Below are 18,371 nucleotides of genomic sequence, written 5' to 3'. Positions count from 1 at the left end.
GAATGAAAGAATAAAAGAATGAATGAATGAATGAATGAATGAATGAATGAATGAATGAATGAATGAATGAATGAATGAATGAATGACAACAACAGCAACAACACTTTATTAAAACAGACAGTTACAAGCTGGTTTTATACGGTTTACCTACCCGCAAATAGCTGAAGCTAGTCGAGGCAGGTAGGTATGAGGGGAGAAAATTCGAGCAAACGTTTTTTCCAAACAAATTATTCCACTCACCAGTCGCCATTAACCGTAAATTTTTATTTTCTGCCTACCCCCTACACGGTAAACCAAAACTAAGGCGACATACATCTTAGTTAACTATTTTTATGAAATCTATTTATTTCGCTTTCTAAGTATTATATGTTTCTTTTCCTCAGCTATGTGATACATAGTTCCCATCCAGGTTATCATAGAGAGCTTTCACGAGGCCATCATTTCCACGCATACCACACTTGAACCCGGCCAATTTACAGGCGAAGTTCAACGCTTCCTCTACTGACGAGTCGCTTATAAGACTGTATATGACACCAGCAACGAATGTATCACCAGCTCCGAGGGTGTCAATCACTTTATCAGGGGAGAAGGCATTGCTGTGTTTTAATTCACCATCGGGTCCAACGCCGTCCGCACCTTCCTCTCCCCAAGCGCAAAATATGGTAGCACTGGGTTTAGTTTTACCGCGGAAGGACTCGACGGTTTCTGAGGCTGATGAAAAACCACAGAACCGAGCAAAATCTTTACTCGTGAAAACGACGTCGGCTTTATCTAGCAAAGGTAGAAGACTTTTCCTGGGTTTTTCTAACTCTACGGAAACCACAATCTTGTCTTGGGGCGAGAGCGTGGAATTAAATTTGTCCACAATGGCGATCATTTTGACAATTTCGCCCTCGTTTCTTCTACCTTCAAAATGAATCCAATCGTACCTTGCCAGGTTGATATTTTCGAAGGCGGACACCGTAAGCTCTGGAAGGTTGTTTCGCGAATGGACGACAGTTCGGCTGCCAGTTGCCTGACTCAGGATCACAAATGAGGTTGGGGTGCCACAGTCTGAATGGCGAACACTATTGTCAAAACGTATCCCTCGGTCACGAAGATGCTTGCAGATAAATTCAGCTTCCACTCCTCGTGACAAGGATCCAAGGAACTCACAGTCCATCCCTAACTGGGTCAGGACCGTGGCGTTGGTGCACGCGTTTCCTCCGGTCTGCCATATTTGGGATAAAGCTCGGATGTCTTCGTCCTCCACAGGGTATCGTTCGCAAGTGCTAACAATGTCGAGAGCAATGAGACCAACACAAAGGATTCGTTGATTGGACATAACAACTTTCGATCTGCTGAGAAACAAACATAGAAACAGCTGTTTAAGTAATAGAGATCACCACAAGGCAAGGTCAACTTGCACGTACGAAGTTTTAGGAAATTTTATCTCAGTGAGCTTTTCAAGGAACTCTGCCTGATTTCTGTATACAATTATGGTTCTGAATCTAATAAATTCCATCTGCTAACAAAAAACATATATTAAAACAAAACGTTTGGCTTTATTGCCATTGCCTTTTATTTCAGTGATTGTAAGAAATGATTAATAACATAGAGACCTTCAAAGAATTATATTGATTCCCAATATTCTTCCTGCACTGTGCGCGAAATCCCTGCTAATTTGAGCAACAATCTCGATGCATTCGAGCTTTTCAACACGGCTCTTATGTCACCAAAATAAAAACGTACGAAGTCGATTTCATCGATTTCATTTCAGATAGCTTTTGTGTCGGCACAAAAGCCATGCCGGATTGACGGCCTTTTGCTTACACCTGAGACGCTGGCTTCGGTAAGACTTTCTGCGCCGGTGCGCGGCTACGCTGATCCGCGTCTTTAAAGTGCAGAACACTTTGTTGCGGGATCGGTCCGAGCGTAACGTTAAAGGGTGCAGGATTGGTATGGCATTAACAAAATCTTTTTCCGGTTTTGTTCCGGCACGAGGTACCGGTTGTTCTCTGGTCTTTTTAGCCGCCGTTGCTGTTCACACTGAGCACCGGATCGATCAGTCTGCGTTGGAACAAAGATCGACTCAATAATATGAACATTACCAGTGACTTGCAAATGTCTAGTTTTTCCTGCACCCAGCGGAAGGGTGTGCGGCGCCTAGATAAATACGGTCAAAGGTTGGTGGTTGGTCGTACTCACATTGTTAGCGTGCTATTTCCTATCAATACAGAATTAATTTAGCCAATGATGACGATCAAATAACTATGATGGTAGCAATATAATATTTAGAAATGAAAGATAACCTTTTTTAAAATTCCAATATTTTCCATTCGTAGGTGTCAGATTTAAGGAAGCGCTTTTGTCTTCTGAATTTTCTCAAACATTGGTCTACACTGCACGTCCCTACTGTAACCAGCTGTAGGGAAGATATATGTTTTCTTTTGTACCAACCAAACCGATTCGTTCTGAAGAAAGGCTCTACCCGATAAGTCAGAACTCAAATCTATTCATAGTGGTCAAATTACCCTACCAACTCTGTTGATAAACCAAACATTCGTTTCCACTCGTCCCCAGAGGCAGCACCATAATTTCTTTAGAAACTAACACCTTATTGAAACAAAAAAAGTCTGTGTTTCATCAGCCAGTGGACTTCTGGTTGATATATAAATCAAGAGGTGACATCTTCGTTATAGGAAACCAATGAACGCGATCAGACAAATTCGATCCAATTCATTGTATTTTTTCAGTTCGATCGTGAAAAGCTCAAAACTGAGAAAGTTTCTCTGACACTGACAGCAACGCAAGGCTAGAAAACTCAAAACCAAATTTGAAACATATAGGAAAATAAAAAACAACATGTGCGAAGAAACGTGACAAGACCAACCTTTAGATGAATAATAATAATAATAATAATAATAATAATAATAACAATAATAATTAATAATAATAATAATAATGATAATAATAATAATAGTAATAGTAATAGTTTTAATAATAATAATAATAATAATAATAATAATAAATAATAAAAACTTAAATTTTTTTCAATATAATATAGCGGTTTCCCACTATAAGTAAGAACACCTATCTAAGAATATAAAAATAAAAATATGCAAAACCTATATCATAAATAAACTAACAAAATATAAACATTCTCAATCACAAAAGAAATTTTAAGAATTGCACAGTATGCAATTTTCGTAGTCATAGGTAGAAATAAGCGCAGCTAGATTTTGTTTCCTAATCAACTTCTTAAATAGACTGCAAGAAGTCCCTTTCTGGTCAGTCGAGAGGGTGCGCTCACAGCGCAGCGAGACTGGAGCGAGGAGAAATAAACGAGAAGAGACTGGGGGAGAGAAGGAAAAGAAAGGGACTGCGCTGCTAACTGTAACAAACGCGTTCGAATTTCCCGTCGCTCCAGCAACAGAAAATTCCGATTGGTCCATAAACAATAGCTGCTGTCAAACAAGTTTGATGTGTAATTAATTTCTTCACACGTTTGAAGTCAACACTTCAGATCACTAGGAAAATGGTTTCAGTCGTGAAAGAGAGTAGCAGCGATGTCTTCGTAAATTTAAGCGATCAAGTCGGCGGCTTGGTTCTCAAAGAGGGACAGAAGCTAGCAGTAGAAGCACTCTTGTCGGGAAAAGATGTAATGGCCGTTCTTCCCACTGGTTTTGGGAAATCCATTATATATCAAAGCTTTGTATCAAATAGCGAAAAACTTTGCCATCACGGCTTCGATCGTGGTTGTTGATCCGCTTCGCAGTATTATCGAAGACCAGTTGCAGTCAAATGACTTTGGTTTAAAAGCAGTTGCCTTCGACAAGATCCCAAAATTATTAAAAGACATTGGTGTCAACTAGTACAATGTAATTTTTGCATCCGCGGAACAAGCTTTGTCGGCAGAATTCACCGCAGGATGCTTAAACATGATATTAACAACAGCGTTCCAGTTGTCCTGTACCACGTTCTTAATTACACTTCGGGCGTTTGTGTCGTCGATTTCTTTTACTCTGGGCCTCGAAAAAGAAATTAAATGCACCACAACTTCTAGAGATTTTGGCTTTTCAGAGAAGCTTGGATCAATGCCCAAGCTCGGCGATTCTTCCTCTTCGCTCCTATATTCTGGTGATTGAATAACAATGTTGAGTTGTTATTTATTAGCTGTCATTCAGTAAATTGGATTTTTAATGGGTTTAACGAATTGTGGGCGGAGTTACCCTGAACGCATCTGTTACAGCTAAGAGCGCAGTCCCTTTCTTTTCCTTTCCCCTCTTTCACGCCTCTCCCCAAGCTCCCCTCCGCTCGTTTGCTCCAGTTTTTTCGTACTCGGCTATTTCGCGCGACCTCTCGACTATCCAGAAAGGGACTGCTTGCAGTCTACTTCTTAAAAGCATCTACAGATTGCTGTTCCCTCACTTTAGCATCTAATTTGGACCAGAGTAGTGGTCCCAAATATCTTAAGTACTGAGTGTTTCCTTAGTTCTTAAACGCAATGTAAATTCGTGGTAACCAGAAAATACAATAAAATCTGCAATTCCACAGCGACAAACCGATGAGTGGTGCCGGATCACTTGTAGACCTGGATCAGCAAATTATCTCAAATACAAAATATTAACGGCAGACTGATCCCAACGACGGTGGTGACGAGCTTGATAGAACAAACAACAAAGGCTAGAATAACTGAAATATATTTCAATGACATGTCTCACACTTGTAACTTGGTCCTAAACAACCAATCATTGTCACGCATTTTATATTTTAAATCTTCCTTTGTAACGATCCTTTCATGTTTCTCACTTTTCTTTTTCGTTCAGCCCCCGAGGAAGGTTTGTATTGCAAATCGAAATATCGGGCAACAATTTGTTTTTTTAAAAACAAATATATTTCAGTTATTCTAGCCTTTGTTGTTTGTTCTATCAAGTTCGTCACCACCGCCGGCCGTTGGGATCAGTCTGCCGTTAATATTTGGTAACCAGAAAATGCTGGTAGTCCAAGCGTGACTTGGATAAAATTTCACACGATAAGAACCTTGCGACAATAAGCTCTTCCAAATACTACTCCTTGAGCTGTTAAGCCGGGTAGCTGTGTTAAGTTTTAACTTGGAAAATTCCAGATTCTGAAGGCCCGTATTTTCTTCGCACATTAGTTAGTGAAAGCCTCCTTTAATAAGTTCTAACCGAAAATAAGCCCCCTAAAAGAGTTCTTAATACAAGCTCCGGGCTTAGGTTTGGAATTGTACGGTAGTTTATGATTGCACGTTGTCTTGAGGCCTGTATTTTCCCGGTACATTTTGCGACAATAGTCAGTCAGAATTTTCTGAACTAATTTTCCTGTAACTTCATGATGACTTTTCTACACCGGCATTAAACTCACCCCTACCCAAAATAAACTCAGCTACACACTAATTGAAAGTCGTACCTTGATAATCTTAAAATGAGTTGAGTGCCGCGCCGCCGAGGTTCAGCCGGGATTAAAAAAAACTTAGCAATTTTATGTTTTACATAGATGTAATAAGAGCACTCTTTCATGGGAAGTGTTACCCTGGTAACCAATCACAGCCCTCTTACATTGTGATGAGTAGCAATACAAACTGGCACATCTGTTGAGTATGTTTATCATAATCTTGGAGACAACCATTCAAAATCAGCAGGTTTCCTTGGAATTTTCGAAACCTAGACTGGAACTGACTCATTGAAGGTGATAAATTTACAGCTTCTAAAGACCCTTTCAAGGCAAATTAACATTTTTTACAACCATCTTGGTTGGCAAGTAAACATCGTCAAATTTACATTACGAAGGACCGACTATATTTAGGATTTTTTTCGCTGATTTAATTTTCGGGAATTCGAAAATAAGTGAGGTGTTTATTATCTACAAGCGTCTTGAGAAAATTTAAGTTTGCCTTCGATCGCTTTTGGTGGAGTTTAATTAAGGCTCTATGGAGTACTCAAACTTGATTTTTTGTGGTGCGGTGAGAAAGCAATGGGCAATTAATATGTTTTCTTGAAGAGTATTTCTTGTTGTCCTCACAAATAAATGTTTCATGAAAGAACTTGTCACCGAGAATACTAGTGACATCAAATTAGGGTCCGGACGTACTGGACTGACAAAATCTGTTTGGCCCTTCCAAAAATCTCGACAAAATTTGTCTCTGCCAAATTTTCAATTTGTCAAGCGTGGGCGCACTGAGACACAGCAAAATATTTGTTAACCACAAGTGTCAATCACACGGAAATAAACACCATCGCTTGCGCGCTGTGCACGGGAAAGGTTGCACGAGATCTCAGGAGTCATGGGCTTATGGTGATTCGTTAACCGCTTCGATCGAATATGTTGCTTCGGCATATTATTGCTTGTATTGTAGTTTTTTTCTTCCTTGAATTCGTTCAACTCCAGCAGAGGCAGTTGCTACTTCGGCTTACTCGGGTCGTTTGCATACGGATGTGTATTTGGTCGGTTTGCATAGGGATGTACAAATTGAACAGTATTTGGTTCTGGAGATTCAGCTGAAACATAGACTTGGGAACCGTAATCGTTGTAGTCTGAGTAAGGATCGTTATGCAATTTACACAAATGTAATTCTCTCTTGCACATTAATCCACCACACACATTTTATAATTTCTGTACTGTGCCGTTAATTTTCTGTTCCTTTTGAGCGTGAAAACAACTGTAAATGCTACCCACCTCGAATAGCCCTTGCTAATTGTAGGTATGTAATATTGTAATTTGTCTTTTCTCATAGTAAATTGTTGTTGTTGTTATCCTAGGCTCTACAAACATCTCCTACATCTTCTAATATCTCAATAGAGCACAGTGTCATTTTCTTGTTTACTTTAAAGTAGGTGGTGGTCAACTAGAAAGCCTTTGCTACTTTGACCACCACACACATTTTATAATTTGTACTGTATTTATTTTTATCTTGTAATTATCTGTTGTAATACTTTTCTTTCTATGTTAATGTTGTGTAAATAGTGTGAAATAAATGAACCTTGAACATTGCAGCATACCGAGGTACGAATTTTCCATCTTCACCGTTTGATTGCCGCGCAAATATGAAATAATTCTTGGCGGGCTTCGAACTGAAATACTCCGACTAAAAATGGAGATCAAATTTTCTTGATTGACATTTTCCTTCAAATCATGGCGTGTAAATTAACAAATCTGTCAGATTTCACGCCTGACAAAAAATTGTCCTGCTCCGTGGCAGGACGACGGCGTCTTTGAAGTTTTGTAAGCCTTGACAAAATTTGGTAGATCTAAAAATCACCGGGGCGCACTTGTCTCAGGGAACTGGTGACAGATTTTCTCGCAAAATAAGCAAAATTTGCCCAGTGCGTCCGGGCCCTTACCCTGCTAACTAGAACTCCCAGGGGAAACAAAAAAATAGTTCAAATTAGTAGCGTTGGTGTCGGATTTCAAGTATCCTGTTAATAATTAATGAACAATAACATACTTCGTGGTTTTATTATTCTCGCGCAGTAAGTTTGTTTTATAAGAGCCTTTCGATGACAAAGCTAAGTTTGGGAATCTTCGGCGAAACGTTTCACTTTTTCCGGTCGCACACAGCTTGAGGGCAGTAGCTGAATCATGAGCTAAATCACTCTTTAATAGCTTTACAGAGTGGCCTCTGTTACTGAGCAATATGCGTGATTTCTCTTTCAGAATCGAATATTTGGTTTATCAACAGAGCTAGAGTTGATAACCAAAGGTAAATTGGCCACCGCAAAAGAGATTCGAGTGTTGACGTTTCGAACGTTAAACCTCTGTCAGAGCAAAACAAATTTTTTTAGAATTAGACTGTTCACAGTCCCCCTATTTTTCCGTGGGATTCTCGAGACTGGTACGCTTCGATGGAACTGCCGCCATCTTGGTCTGTAAAAGTGAGCGCGATCTGGGGAGAGTGTCTAAACTACCGAGGGGAGCGGGAGTGAGTGTTAGTTGAGTGGGGGAGGGGAAGCGAAAAAACTCCGCTACCCTCCCCTCGGTAGTTTAGACACTCTCCCCAGATCGCGCTCGCTTTTACAAACCAAGATGGCTGCAGCCCCATCGAAGCACGTACCAGTCTCGAGAATTCCACGGAAAAATAGGGAGACTGTGAACAGTCTATTTTAGAATGGTTGGGAGCCATTTTATAGAAATCTAATCAAAGACTGGCGCCGAAGTTATTTGTATTCTTAACTGCAGAGTTAACAATTGTCAGTTGCAAAACTGCTCAAGGTAGCTGACATATACGGCAACCCCTTTGTGGGTCGGTCGCGCTCCAAATTTTAGAAGTCTAGTTTCTTTATCACGGGAACGTGCTCGTTTCACAAACCTGATTTCTTCTCGTTTTTGTTCCTAGGTCAAAGAACCACTTCTTTCTTCGAGCGAGCCCGAATACCCGGCAATGATTTTCTTTTCTTTCGCAGGAGAAAAGAAATTACGACCAAACTTCTAACAGCATCCCATTACTGAAACAAAGAGAATATTTGTTCGAGTATAAAGTTTATTTTATTTTATTTTTTGTTTTTCTCCGCAGTTATTATTAATTATTACGGTATTACCGAGTCATTCTCCTCCGCAGAGGCTTCTTCATAAAGAAAGGAGCGAAAAATTGGAAATGAGAGGGAAAAAAAAGGAAAATGGAGCCGAGATAGTGGCGCGGGGGACGACGGGAAGAGCGAGAAAAGGGGAGCCTCCTTTCTTTCTACTCCCTTCCCATCGTCTCCGTGCTCCTCATTATTTCACTCTTTCCAGTCCCTTAGTTGTCTCCGCTCGAGCGCGAAAGAGGCCTCTGTGGAGGAGAGAAGGGAAATACCGTATTCATTCTGGTGCATTCTATGGTCTTAGCCGGACTTAAGTTTTTTTTTTCATTTTTATTCCTGTGCTGTAATTATAAACGTTTCAAACTTGAGTAACTGCTATGCACTGGCTCCGAGATCATCGGTTAGTCATCATAATGAGTAATCTGAATCCTGTACAGTGGCCCTAGTGACAACCACCTGCAGCTGATTACATTCTAGAGTTTGCCTATTTTTGAACATATCTGGAAACGATGAAGGGAATTCAGTGCGGCCATCTCGGTCGTGGATTGCCTTCAAATCATAAGAAGAAGTTCGACATCTCGAAATTTTCATGGCTCTAAGATGGCAGCCGTGCAGTCGTGTGACTTGAAGCAGACCCTGGCGGTATTCCTTATGGATGGCGAAATAAATGCATGGGTTAATTGCACTGTTAGCGTGTCCCACGAAAAGACAGTAAAAAAATATGGTCTGGGGAATATTGCAATGCAAATACTTATCGCTTGCAAACTGCAGGAAAAATATCACGTGGTATGGTAGCCAACAAGCTGCAAAAATACACACAATGACAATGAGCATTTTCAAGAGCTTCTTTTTGGCGGCTGAATGTTGCCGACCGCGGTGTAAGTGAGGTGCAGCAATTCCGGGGATTCGTCGGTGCCAAACTCTAAACACTATACAAGAGTATAGTGTTGTTATGACGATAAGAGGTACAGCGTAAAGCAGTGTAAATTGAATGATGGTGTAGTCCTGTCCAGCCGTGAGTGGATCAAGAAGAGGCGACCATTCCTCGTAGCAGTAGAATTGGCCTTTGTATTCTTCCATTCTGTTCGCATAAAGAAGAGGTGAGCACATGACGAAAGAGGTGATCCAAATGGGGATGATAACATGGCGTGGCCTCTTGAGGAAAGCGACATTCTTGACGGGAAATACGACGGCCATGAATCTGTCTATAGATATTACCATCAGTGATAGCACAGAAATAGCGATGGACACGTCTTGAGTGTACCCCACAAGCTTACATATCAGTGTACCAATCAGCCCTCCCACGACCACTGCATAACTGTTTGTCAGTTGAACTTGCAGTTTATAAGGCATGTGAAAGATTGTTATTAATAGATCTGCCACCGCCATGTTCACTATCAAATAATGCGTTAAAGTTCTCATTCGACGATTCTTGCGTACAATCCAGATGATAGCGCTGTTGCCGAGCACGGAGATGACCATTGCCAACATGTACAGTGCTGTCCGCGTGCAACGTTTGAGTAACGTGTATACTTCATCCGCTGGGCATTCAGTTGTTAGAGCATCTTGGTCGTTCGATGCTATATACTCGGCGGACATGTTGGAGCTCAAGCTGTTGTTACGATCCATTGCTGTTGCGAGCCGTTATATCTTAGAACGAACCTGAAATAAAATGTTTTGAGATTAAAAGGATACTTCCTCAAAATCCAGATAAAAACAATTTATGCGTCTTGTTTATTTATTTTTACTTGTTAAAATTCCGTTTGTTTCCCATATTTGGTATTATCTTCCGCAATTTGCATTTTCAGTTGTAAAAAGAAATCCGGGGGGAGGTGGCGGCACCCCTTGTTAGTCTTAGATAGTAATGTGCAACCCCAAACCTATATTCATGAACGAAACATTTGTATCACAAACAACTATACGGGGAAGTATAATATACCTCCCCGGTGCTGAAATATTTATTTAATGGTGGCTGGTTATAAATAAAGAGTGGGCAAAACGCCATTCAAATGAGAAAATGTCATTCTGTTTAATAAGTCTTAAATTCTCTAGCTTTCAACAAGAAGTTCACCTTTTTCACAGAGTGTTTCTCCAGAGTAGAAACAGTAAATACAGCTTTAGTATTCTGAGATGTGCTTAGAATCCCATTTATACATTTTAGTTTCCCATTCGGGAAGAGGAAATGTTTTAAATTAAAAAATAAATATTTATCGTTGCAGTCATTAGCAAAACGACAACTGTTATTCTGCTTATCGGCCTTTAATCGAAAGACGGCTATCTAAGGTCGCTGAAAATGTCAAATAGTCTTTGTTAACGAAAAAATCAGCAAAACACTACTCCAATGTAACGATTAACAGTTTTCACTTAAATCCCGATAACGCCAATGGTCCACTTAAAATTTGGGGAAAACTGAGACAAAAATATTAAAGCGGCATTTCGTCCGTATTCGTGAACTTCCTTGAAGACAGGAAGGAATAATTGATAAGGCTTATTTGCCTTCAGGCTAATTTAATCGGGCTGATTTGGCCCAATTGACAAAGAAAATGAGTGAGCGAATTAACGAACGAACAAAAATCGGCCCGATTTGTAAAAATCTAGTCACTGTGTTGCAGTTCTACAATCATGTTTTGAATGTGGCCGATTTTTACCCCGAGATACACTGACCAACACGGAAAAAGAAATCGGGCGACAAATTCTCATTTACGTTTGGCGTTAACTGGGCAATTCGATCATTGAATCTTGTCAACTTGTTGGGCGATAAATTTGTACGTGTAAATAAGCGTTACGTAAGCGTTTATCTGGTTGCTGTGATGTAGGGCGATTTGCTGTTGATATCAGGTGTCGCGGCGAAGAACTGAATGAAAGACGAAAGTAAATAAATATTTTTTACTGAACTGACTTGACTTCTTCAAGAATCGATCTCTGCTTTCGATCCAAGCTGAATATTAATGAATCTTTCAGATTAGCTCGAATATAAGACGCTGACAAAGCAAAAAAGTTGTGATTAACTGTACTAAATGGTGATCTCAACGAGAACAGTTAAAGCAAGGAAAATTTTAAAAATTTAAATTGCCCATTATTTTAGGGAACTGAGTGCTATTTTCCAAATTTACTAGCAGTTGTTTCAATTGTTTTTTACGGAAAGGCCAGCCATATCTACCCTTTTGAGAAAGAAAGAAATTAGTCTTCCAGTATTACGAAATTTTAACGCCGATATTTTGCCGAGTATTTTCTTCACAACTGAACCCGAATTTTCACTGAAATGAAAATTGTGTGCCCCTCCGTTTCTAATAACTGACAGGTAAATCCTTCTTCCCTAAAACACGCTTACCTCGTGTACCACGATCACAGAATATCATTGTCATAACATGGTGAAGACTGTAATCAGTAAATCAAAGCGATCGTCATCGTAGGCTCAAGTGGTACCTTCTGACGGCAACAATCTCCAGTGCTTTCTTTAAAGTAAGTAGTGTAGGAGGCTCCAGGGCATCTCATTGGATAAGGCGCCCATTTTACGAAACTTTAATTGCTCTTTAAGACCGATATTTGTTTAAAAAGTGTCCAATAACCGTATCTAAGGACAATAAAAATGAATTTTACATACGGTGAATTTTACGGACGGTTGCATGTTAAACGAGATGGTTTGTTATTTTGATATTTAGACATAATCTCAGTGTACACGAAACTCATAAATTCATTTAAAAGGATACAGTGTATGTCAACTGGTCAAATAACTGATCAAGCGTCGAAAAGAGAATCTGATATTCTACATTATATTGTCGTGAACTTTAATAAAACTCAGTATACTATGGAAACAAAGTTATTATCTGTTGCTATGAAGATAATTTCAACCCTTTCCGAACTTGAATTGCATTATACGGGATTAAAGATGATTTTAATCTTCTACGTCCGGTTAAGTTCGCTTTCAAAGGTTGCTTCGAATCAGGATCCCGTAGAATGATAAAGAAACGTAGAAAATGTTTTAAGAAGCGTTACTAGTACATGTTAAATTGGATATGAACTTGTGAGTTTGTTTGATCTGTAAAATAAACCATTTTAGGAAAATCGAAACATTCGTTCATTTCCGATACCATCCTTTTAGGAGCACTAGGAAATTTTCAAGAATAAAACTAGAGCAAAGGCAAAAACTTAAACCATCAGTTTTCATTCTTACTTTTTCAACAAAACAAAAAGGTAAACAATGAATGTCTTGAACGATATATGAGGTATCCGAACACTACAATTTACTTTTCATATTATATTTTGCTTGATCGAAATCTACTAAAGGTAAAATAATGAACATGTACAAGCCTGAAGAAAATGGAAGCTGAGAGAAATGAAGCGGATTCTAATTTCCATGTATGGCTGATAAACATCGACAGAAAAAAATTCAGTCACTGAAATTGGATCCAGCTAGGAATAAATTCATCCCATCAAGCTTTGACCAAAAATGGAAAAAATTAATTAAAACACTTTGAGTATGATACTTAACTCCAGTAATGTTTCAGTTGCCTTCAAGTGATACTGATTTCTAGAGAAACTGAGCCAAGTCAAGTCAAGATGCTAATAAAAAATTCTTATAAATTTGGAAGTATTTCTAACCTGTTAAAAATTTGCGTGGCTTTCGATGCTTTCTTAGGGTCATCATACACTGAATGGCGCATTTATGGTGAAGCTAGATCTTTGTGTTATGTCCTCAATCTAAGCCGGATTGCTTCACTTCAAGTTTATCGCTTTCCGCTGATATCTGGCATGTTATCAGATTAGAAAATCGGCAAGTTTCCACAGCCGTCTTAACTAACAAGTGTCGTCTAGGGCTTCTCATAAAACAAAAACACCGCGATCGCAAAAGTGTGACGATTGTTTGCTCACTTGGTCGGCAAATCAAAACACAACCAGGTGCAGAAATAATTAGATAGCATCCTTAAACAATCACAAATTCTCAGCTCTCCACTAATCTGTGTTGAAATTTATAATTTTCAGAAAAATCGAGAACAAAATCCAACTGGTCGCTGCAAAATATGTAGTCAGTTCTCAGCACTTTCCGTAGGGTATTGTATACAATTCGTTCTTTTCACGCGCGCAGTACTCTGGGTATTAAAGGACTACTGATTGCAAGTGAAATGTAAAGCTTGTCTATTTTAATTTCCCTGGCTTTGTATGATGGCGGATTTTGCTTCTTTCAATAAACTGGGTGGAAAATTTAAGTGCTAACATGCCAGTCGGTCACTGATGTAATTATAGGTTCCCGAAAATCTATTGGTTTTCAGTTAATTTCCTACCCCAACATATGAGTCTCGGTGTTCACTTTGTGCGGAATGATTATCCAACCGCAGTCATTCTTCTCCGCGCATGAGACACCACCAGCCGTGCCTAATCCTAGACAAGTAAATTTTTAAGCGCAGATAATTAATGCAACTCTAGACGTTTCTCTAGTCTGGCAGCGTTGAATGGAAAGAAGACTCTTTCTAGTTCCAAAAAAGTGTTCTTCTTATTCCTTTTCTACACATTTATTGCCGGTTGCTCTTTGTACTAACGCAATGCGTTTCTTAAGCTTGGAAAACTTAAAATGTCTTTGCTTTCGAAAGAGTCAACAATAACTATTGAAGTTTTGGTAATGAATTTTGTGTAATGCAAAATAGTTTTTCGGTTACGAATTTTTTTCGGGAGTATGTGAAAAATACGCCAGGTTGTTTTTTATCACGGCTTTTGCCTCCTCATATTTCCCACTAACACTTACGTTCTAAGAACCCGTACGGAAAACCGAGCGCTTTTCACAGTACAACTACTTTACGTCGTACATTTTATTTCCACTGAGACTGATATTACATAAATAAATACAACTAACTGGCACGAAAATATACCCTCAGTATTCTGAGGAGCAAATAGTTTTTAAAGTGCGAAGTGGATTCTGAACTGCGAGCTCGGCCGAGGGACACTTATCGTGACTTTAAATTAGCCAAATGCTCCTTCACTCGGACATGCGGAACTTAAAACTAACATCGATCCATGTCATGAATGCTTGCCGTTTGCATGTTTGTTTCGTTTCACCTGTTCAGGGCTTAATTCCGGAAGCATTTTATTTATTTATCGATATTTTGATGTTAAAGTTGCTATGATACATGGTATTATTAATTGAGGAAATCCGTGATATGAGAAAAATTACAATCAAAATAGATCGAGAGTTGCAGAATAGATAAAAAGTTATTTAAACGTTTTACTGTCCTTTCTATGACCAGGAAAAAAAAAACGAAACGAATGAACCGGCATTAAAAGCTTAAACTTATACGTCTTCTTATACCATCTTCTTTTCTGTCCAAAGCCGCCATAACATGCAGTGCAGTAAACTTGTTTTCAAAACAGTCATTGAGAAATTCATTTTCCACCGATGTTTTAAACAGTGTGTGTACATGACTCGGTGTTTTCATGACAAAAAGTCGGGTTAAAATTAGCTAGGATGACTCCATGTCTCAGCTTCTACAATCATCTTAGCAAGCTAGAGGATCAACTTTGACCCTAGCTAGTATAGCTCCTTATGTAAACCTAATGTGGGAAACATCAGTTCTGGTTGATCCGCCTTCTAGGATCTTCATCCCTCCATGTTTGTTTGTTTGCTCATTTGTTTTTATCCGGTTTACCACAGAGACTTGCAATTACTTAAAGTTGCTTACAATACTCTCTACCCAGTACAAATGTTCTATAAACATTCGTGCAAAGTTACAGGTAACCCGCAAGTAGCTTAGGTTAATCATTGCGGGTTTCTAGTAGTAAGGATAATGACAAACAATAAGAACAGGAATTGCAATTGGCAGCATCGTATACGTTGTGGCTCAATTTTATCCTCAGTTCAATTTTTCTTTTTCTTTGTTTTATACACATTATCATACATTACCATATACAAAAACCTGAAAGGAAAGTAAAAATTAAACCAAGGATAAAATTGAACCACAACATTTACATAAACAAAAAAAAAGACTCTAAGAAAAAGAACAAAGAAACAAATGAAAGGTTATCCGCCAAATTAACAGCTGAAAAGTTTAACACCTCCTCATCTCTGAAAATTTATAAGAATTAGTTTGTCAGGCCCCTAGTCTATTCCATCTAACACCGAATGAATGCACCTAACCAATTCGTACTGCGGTTTGAGGAACCAAAACAATCGCGTACATGTCTAACGTTCATATTGTTTTTCTACTAGATTTGCAGCTGCCAATTGACAATTGAATATAACTGATCTGAAGAAAGATAAAAAATGAACACTCCATTTCCGTATGGTGCCGCTACAAAAATGAAGCTCTGGAAATTACACTAAAAAAAAAAGGAGCTGTTCCTCAGACAATAAGTTAAGTTCGTGGGGAAAATGGTACATTTTCTCAGTTTCTGTTTTCCTCTCATCCAAGGCAACCTGTATTCATTTGTAAGGCCTGTTTTGGAGTATTATGCCCGATCAGCGCTTCGTCAAGGGCAACACTGATCTTTGATCACCCAATCGCTTTCGCTTAGATATCATAGTAGTTGTGCCATTCATTCAACGATTAAATGTTGGATGACGAAATATAGTGTTTTTCCTTTTACAATGTGCAATGAAAATACTCACCAGAGAGATAGCCCGAGGGACAACAAACCAGAAATGTAGGTATTAGTGGCTATGAGATCATGCGACATCACACGAAGAACTAACATTTATGTTAATCGATGGCAACATTATACTCGTCATAAACTGTCAGACAAAAGACGTGGGTGCGAGGTTTGACCACGCGATAGCTTAGACTGACATATTTTTTTAAATTCTTTGTATTCGAGTTCATTGGCTACTCAGAAACTTTATATTCTTTGGTTATAAATACAGAAATTAAAAAGTTAATAAAAACGGACACGATGACAAAATGACATGGGCACTTTATTAGACAGATAACGTTTTAGTTTAATATATAACATCTAAAGATTGAAAATGACAATACATTAAGCGGCTCATTTTACTGTCTTAAATTAAGCTAAAATTTATTTTAGACCGGTACATTTATCAGAAGGTAATCAAAAAAAGAAGCCAATTGCAACGCAACAGCGTACACCCTTGCAAACTTTATTCACCAGCTGGTCACTTCTTTCAGTTTTACATCAGCCTGAAGGCTGTTCAGGTCTACACTGCGAGAAAAAACCTGATGAGTTTCAGAAAACGGATATATAAACAATAATTAAATAGGATCATATGCAAGCCATCAAACAATGAAAAAACCTTTACTGAACTCAGAAATGGCCCAATTGCAAGCTCCGATCGTGTTAAGCCAACAAGAGGTTTTTTGAGTCATAAAAGTTTGTTTAAGTAAACGTAGTAGTGGATTCATTAAAAAGAATACTAATCAGGGGGGGCTGGCAGCTACCTTTGATCTTGCCGCTTTTCGGAAAGTGATGATCGCCCCAGTAAAGAAATCTGTCAATCATTCGAAAACCGTAACGAGCATGCGCGAAATGCGAAGGATTCATGTTATTTTGTCTGTGGCGACTTGACGGTGGAAAACGCATTCGTATTAAGTCATTGTTACTTTACTGTTAGCATGTTATTTTGCGGTAGTACGAAGTTTGAACACTGCGATTAATCAAGACCGCTGGAATGAGGTGCCAGCTTTGTTTTAGGTTAGTAGAGTCGTCAGCAATGAAATTGCGAGCGACATCTTTTCAGCGAGTGTATGTGGTGAAGAATATGATTTGTAATGTAGCGAACGATTATGGTTTTCGTCGTCTCAGGAAGGTATTGTACGTCGACAAAATAGTACATTTCAATTTCGATTCTTGTTCAGTTCTGAAGAAACTAGAAGCCACACAGTGTTTCACAGTGTTTCGAAACCCGTTTTTGGTTTTCCTGAACAAACATATATTGCGCTCGACTTTGAAAAATGACTGCAGTCTGCCTAAAGTTTTGTGACAGATGCACGAGGAATGAATAAAGTCGGACGCTTGAAATATCTCGCATTCTCTTGGTGTTTTGTACTTTTATTGTTTTTGATGCTTAAAAAATTTGGACTTTTTTTGGGTTACGTTTTTGGCTGCTGGACTATTTTTGGGTTTTCCTTAGCGTGACGGGACTTTTTTGGGGTTTCAAAATTTGGCCTCATTCGCACCTCCCCGTAACTAATATACCCGAGTACCCCCCCCCCCCCCCGGGGTTTTCCCCCACTGGTGGATGTTAAAATGAGGCTACTGGGAGTACACCCTAAAACCCAACTGCGCGGGAGATACAGTACCAAATAGATCCTGGGATGGCAATTCAACCATGGTTTCTCTATGTATGCAACAGCCATTTCGAAGAAGACAATCTAAATTATCACCCCTTGATTACTGAAGTGTTTCTAAAAACTCGGATTATCCCAGCTGACCACATTACTCAAGTGTAATTAGCATATTGTAAATTATGCAATTACTGTACATTTTCACACACTTGCACAGTGTAATGACTGGCTGGAGTATTGCTGTTTAGCACCCTGCCTCTTTTATGTTTCAGTTCTCACCCAAGAGGTATGATAGACAAAATCTAAAACAATGAAAGGTTACTTCACCTCTTCCTTTAAAATAATGAGATTTATTACCAAGCATACATACTGAATTCAAAAGTCAATATTAATTTTGTGGCTCACTTGGCAAAGTTGAAGAGCAAAGTGCTGCTTACATCACCTCTCAACTTTTCACCGTTTAGAAGAGATTGGAAAAGAAAAATCTGTTGTTGAGGTATGATAGTAACATTTTAACTAATTAAAGCAACACAAAAAATTAGATCACCAGAACCTCCACAGTTTGTTGACTCTCAGTGGGTAGTTGCTGTAAAGGGAGGAAATTCTACAGTGTACATAAATGAAA

General features: G+C 38.9%; 1 protein-coding gene and 1 pseudogene across 2 annotated transcripts in view; both read right to left on the bottom strand.

Annotated features, from left to right (window-relative positions):
* Window positions 1-324: 324 nt before the first annotated feature.
* The window catches only part of LOC146467940 (ketohexokinase pseudogene), a 49,896-nt pseudogene continuing 31,849 nt past the window's right edge, over window positions 325-18,371 (bottom strand). Inside the window, exon 2 of the transcript XR_014867632.1 lies at window positions 325-1,337. The product of XR_014867632.1 is annotated as a ketohexokinase pseudogene (transcript). The remainder of the gene's footprint in view (window positions 1,338-18,371) is intronic.
* On the bottom strand, window positions 8,546-16,217 carry LOC146467944 (QRFP-like peptide receptor). Its single transcript, XM_085125255.1, has 2 exons — window positions 16,117-16,217; window positions 8,546-10,181 (listed from the first exon to the last, which is right to left on the bottom strand). The coding sequence occupies exon 2, from the start codon at window positions 10,146-10,148 to the stop codon at window positions 8,928-8,930; it is 1,221 nt and encodes a 406-aa protein (XP_084981381.1). The 5' UTR covers window positions 10,149-10,181; window positions 16,117-16,217; the 3' UTR covers window positions 8,546-8,927.

This window comes from Pavona decussata, unplaced genomic scaffold (assembly GCF_977016875.1).
Source record: "Pavona decussata unplaced genomic scaffold, jaPavDecu1.1 SCAFFOLD_134, whole genome shotgun sequence".
Classification (NCBI taxonomy): Eukaryota; Metazoa; Cnidaria; class Anthozoa; order Scleractinia; family Agariciidae; genus Pavona; species Pavona decussata.
Note: the sequence above shows the minus strand (reverse complement) of the source record. Positions and strands in the feature narration are given on the sequence as shown.

What these genes read in the sequence shown, in the direction of transcription:
- LOC146467944 (XM_085125255.1), bottom strand. Translation starts at nt 10,148, where the DNA reads ATGGATCGTAACAACAGCTTGAGCTCCAACATGTCCGCCGAGTATATA.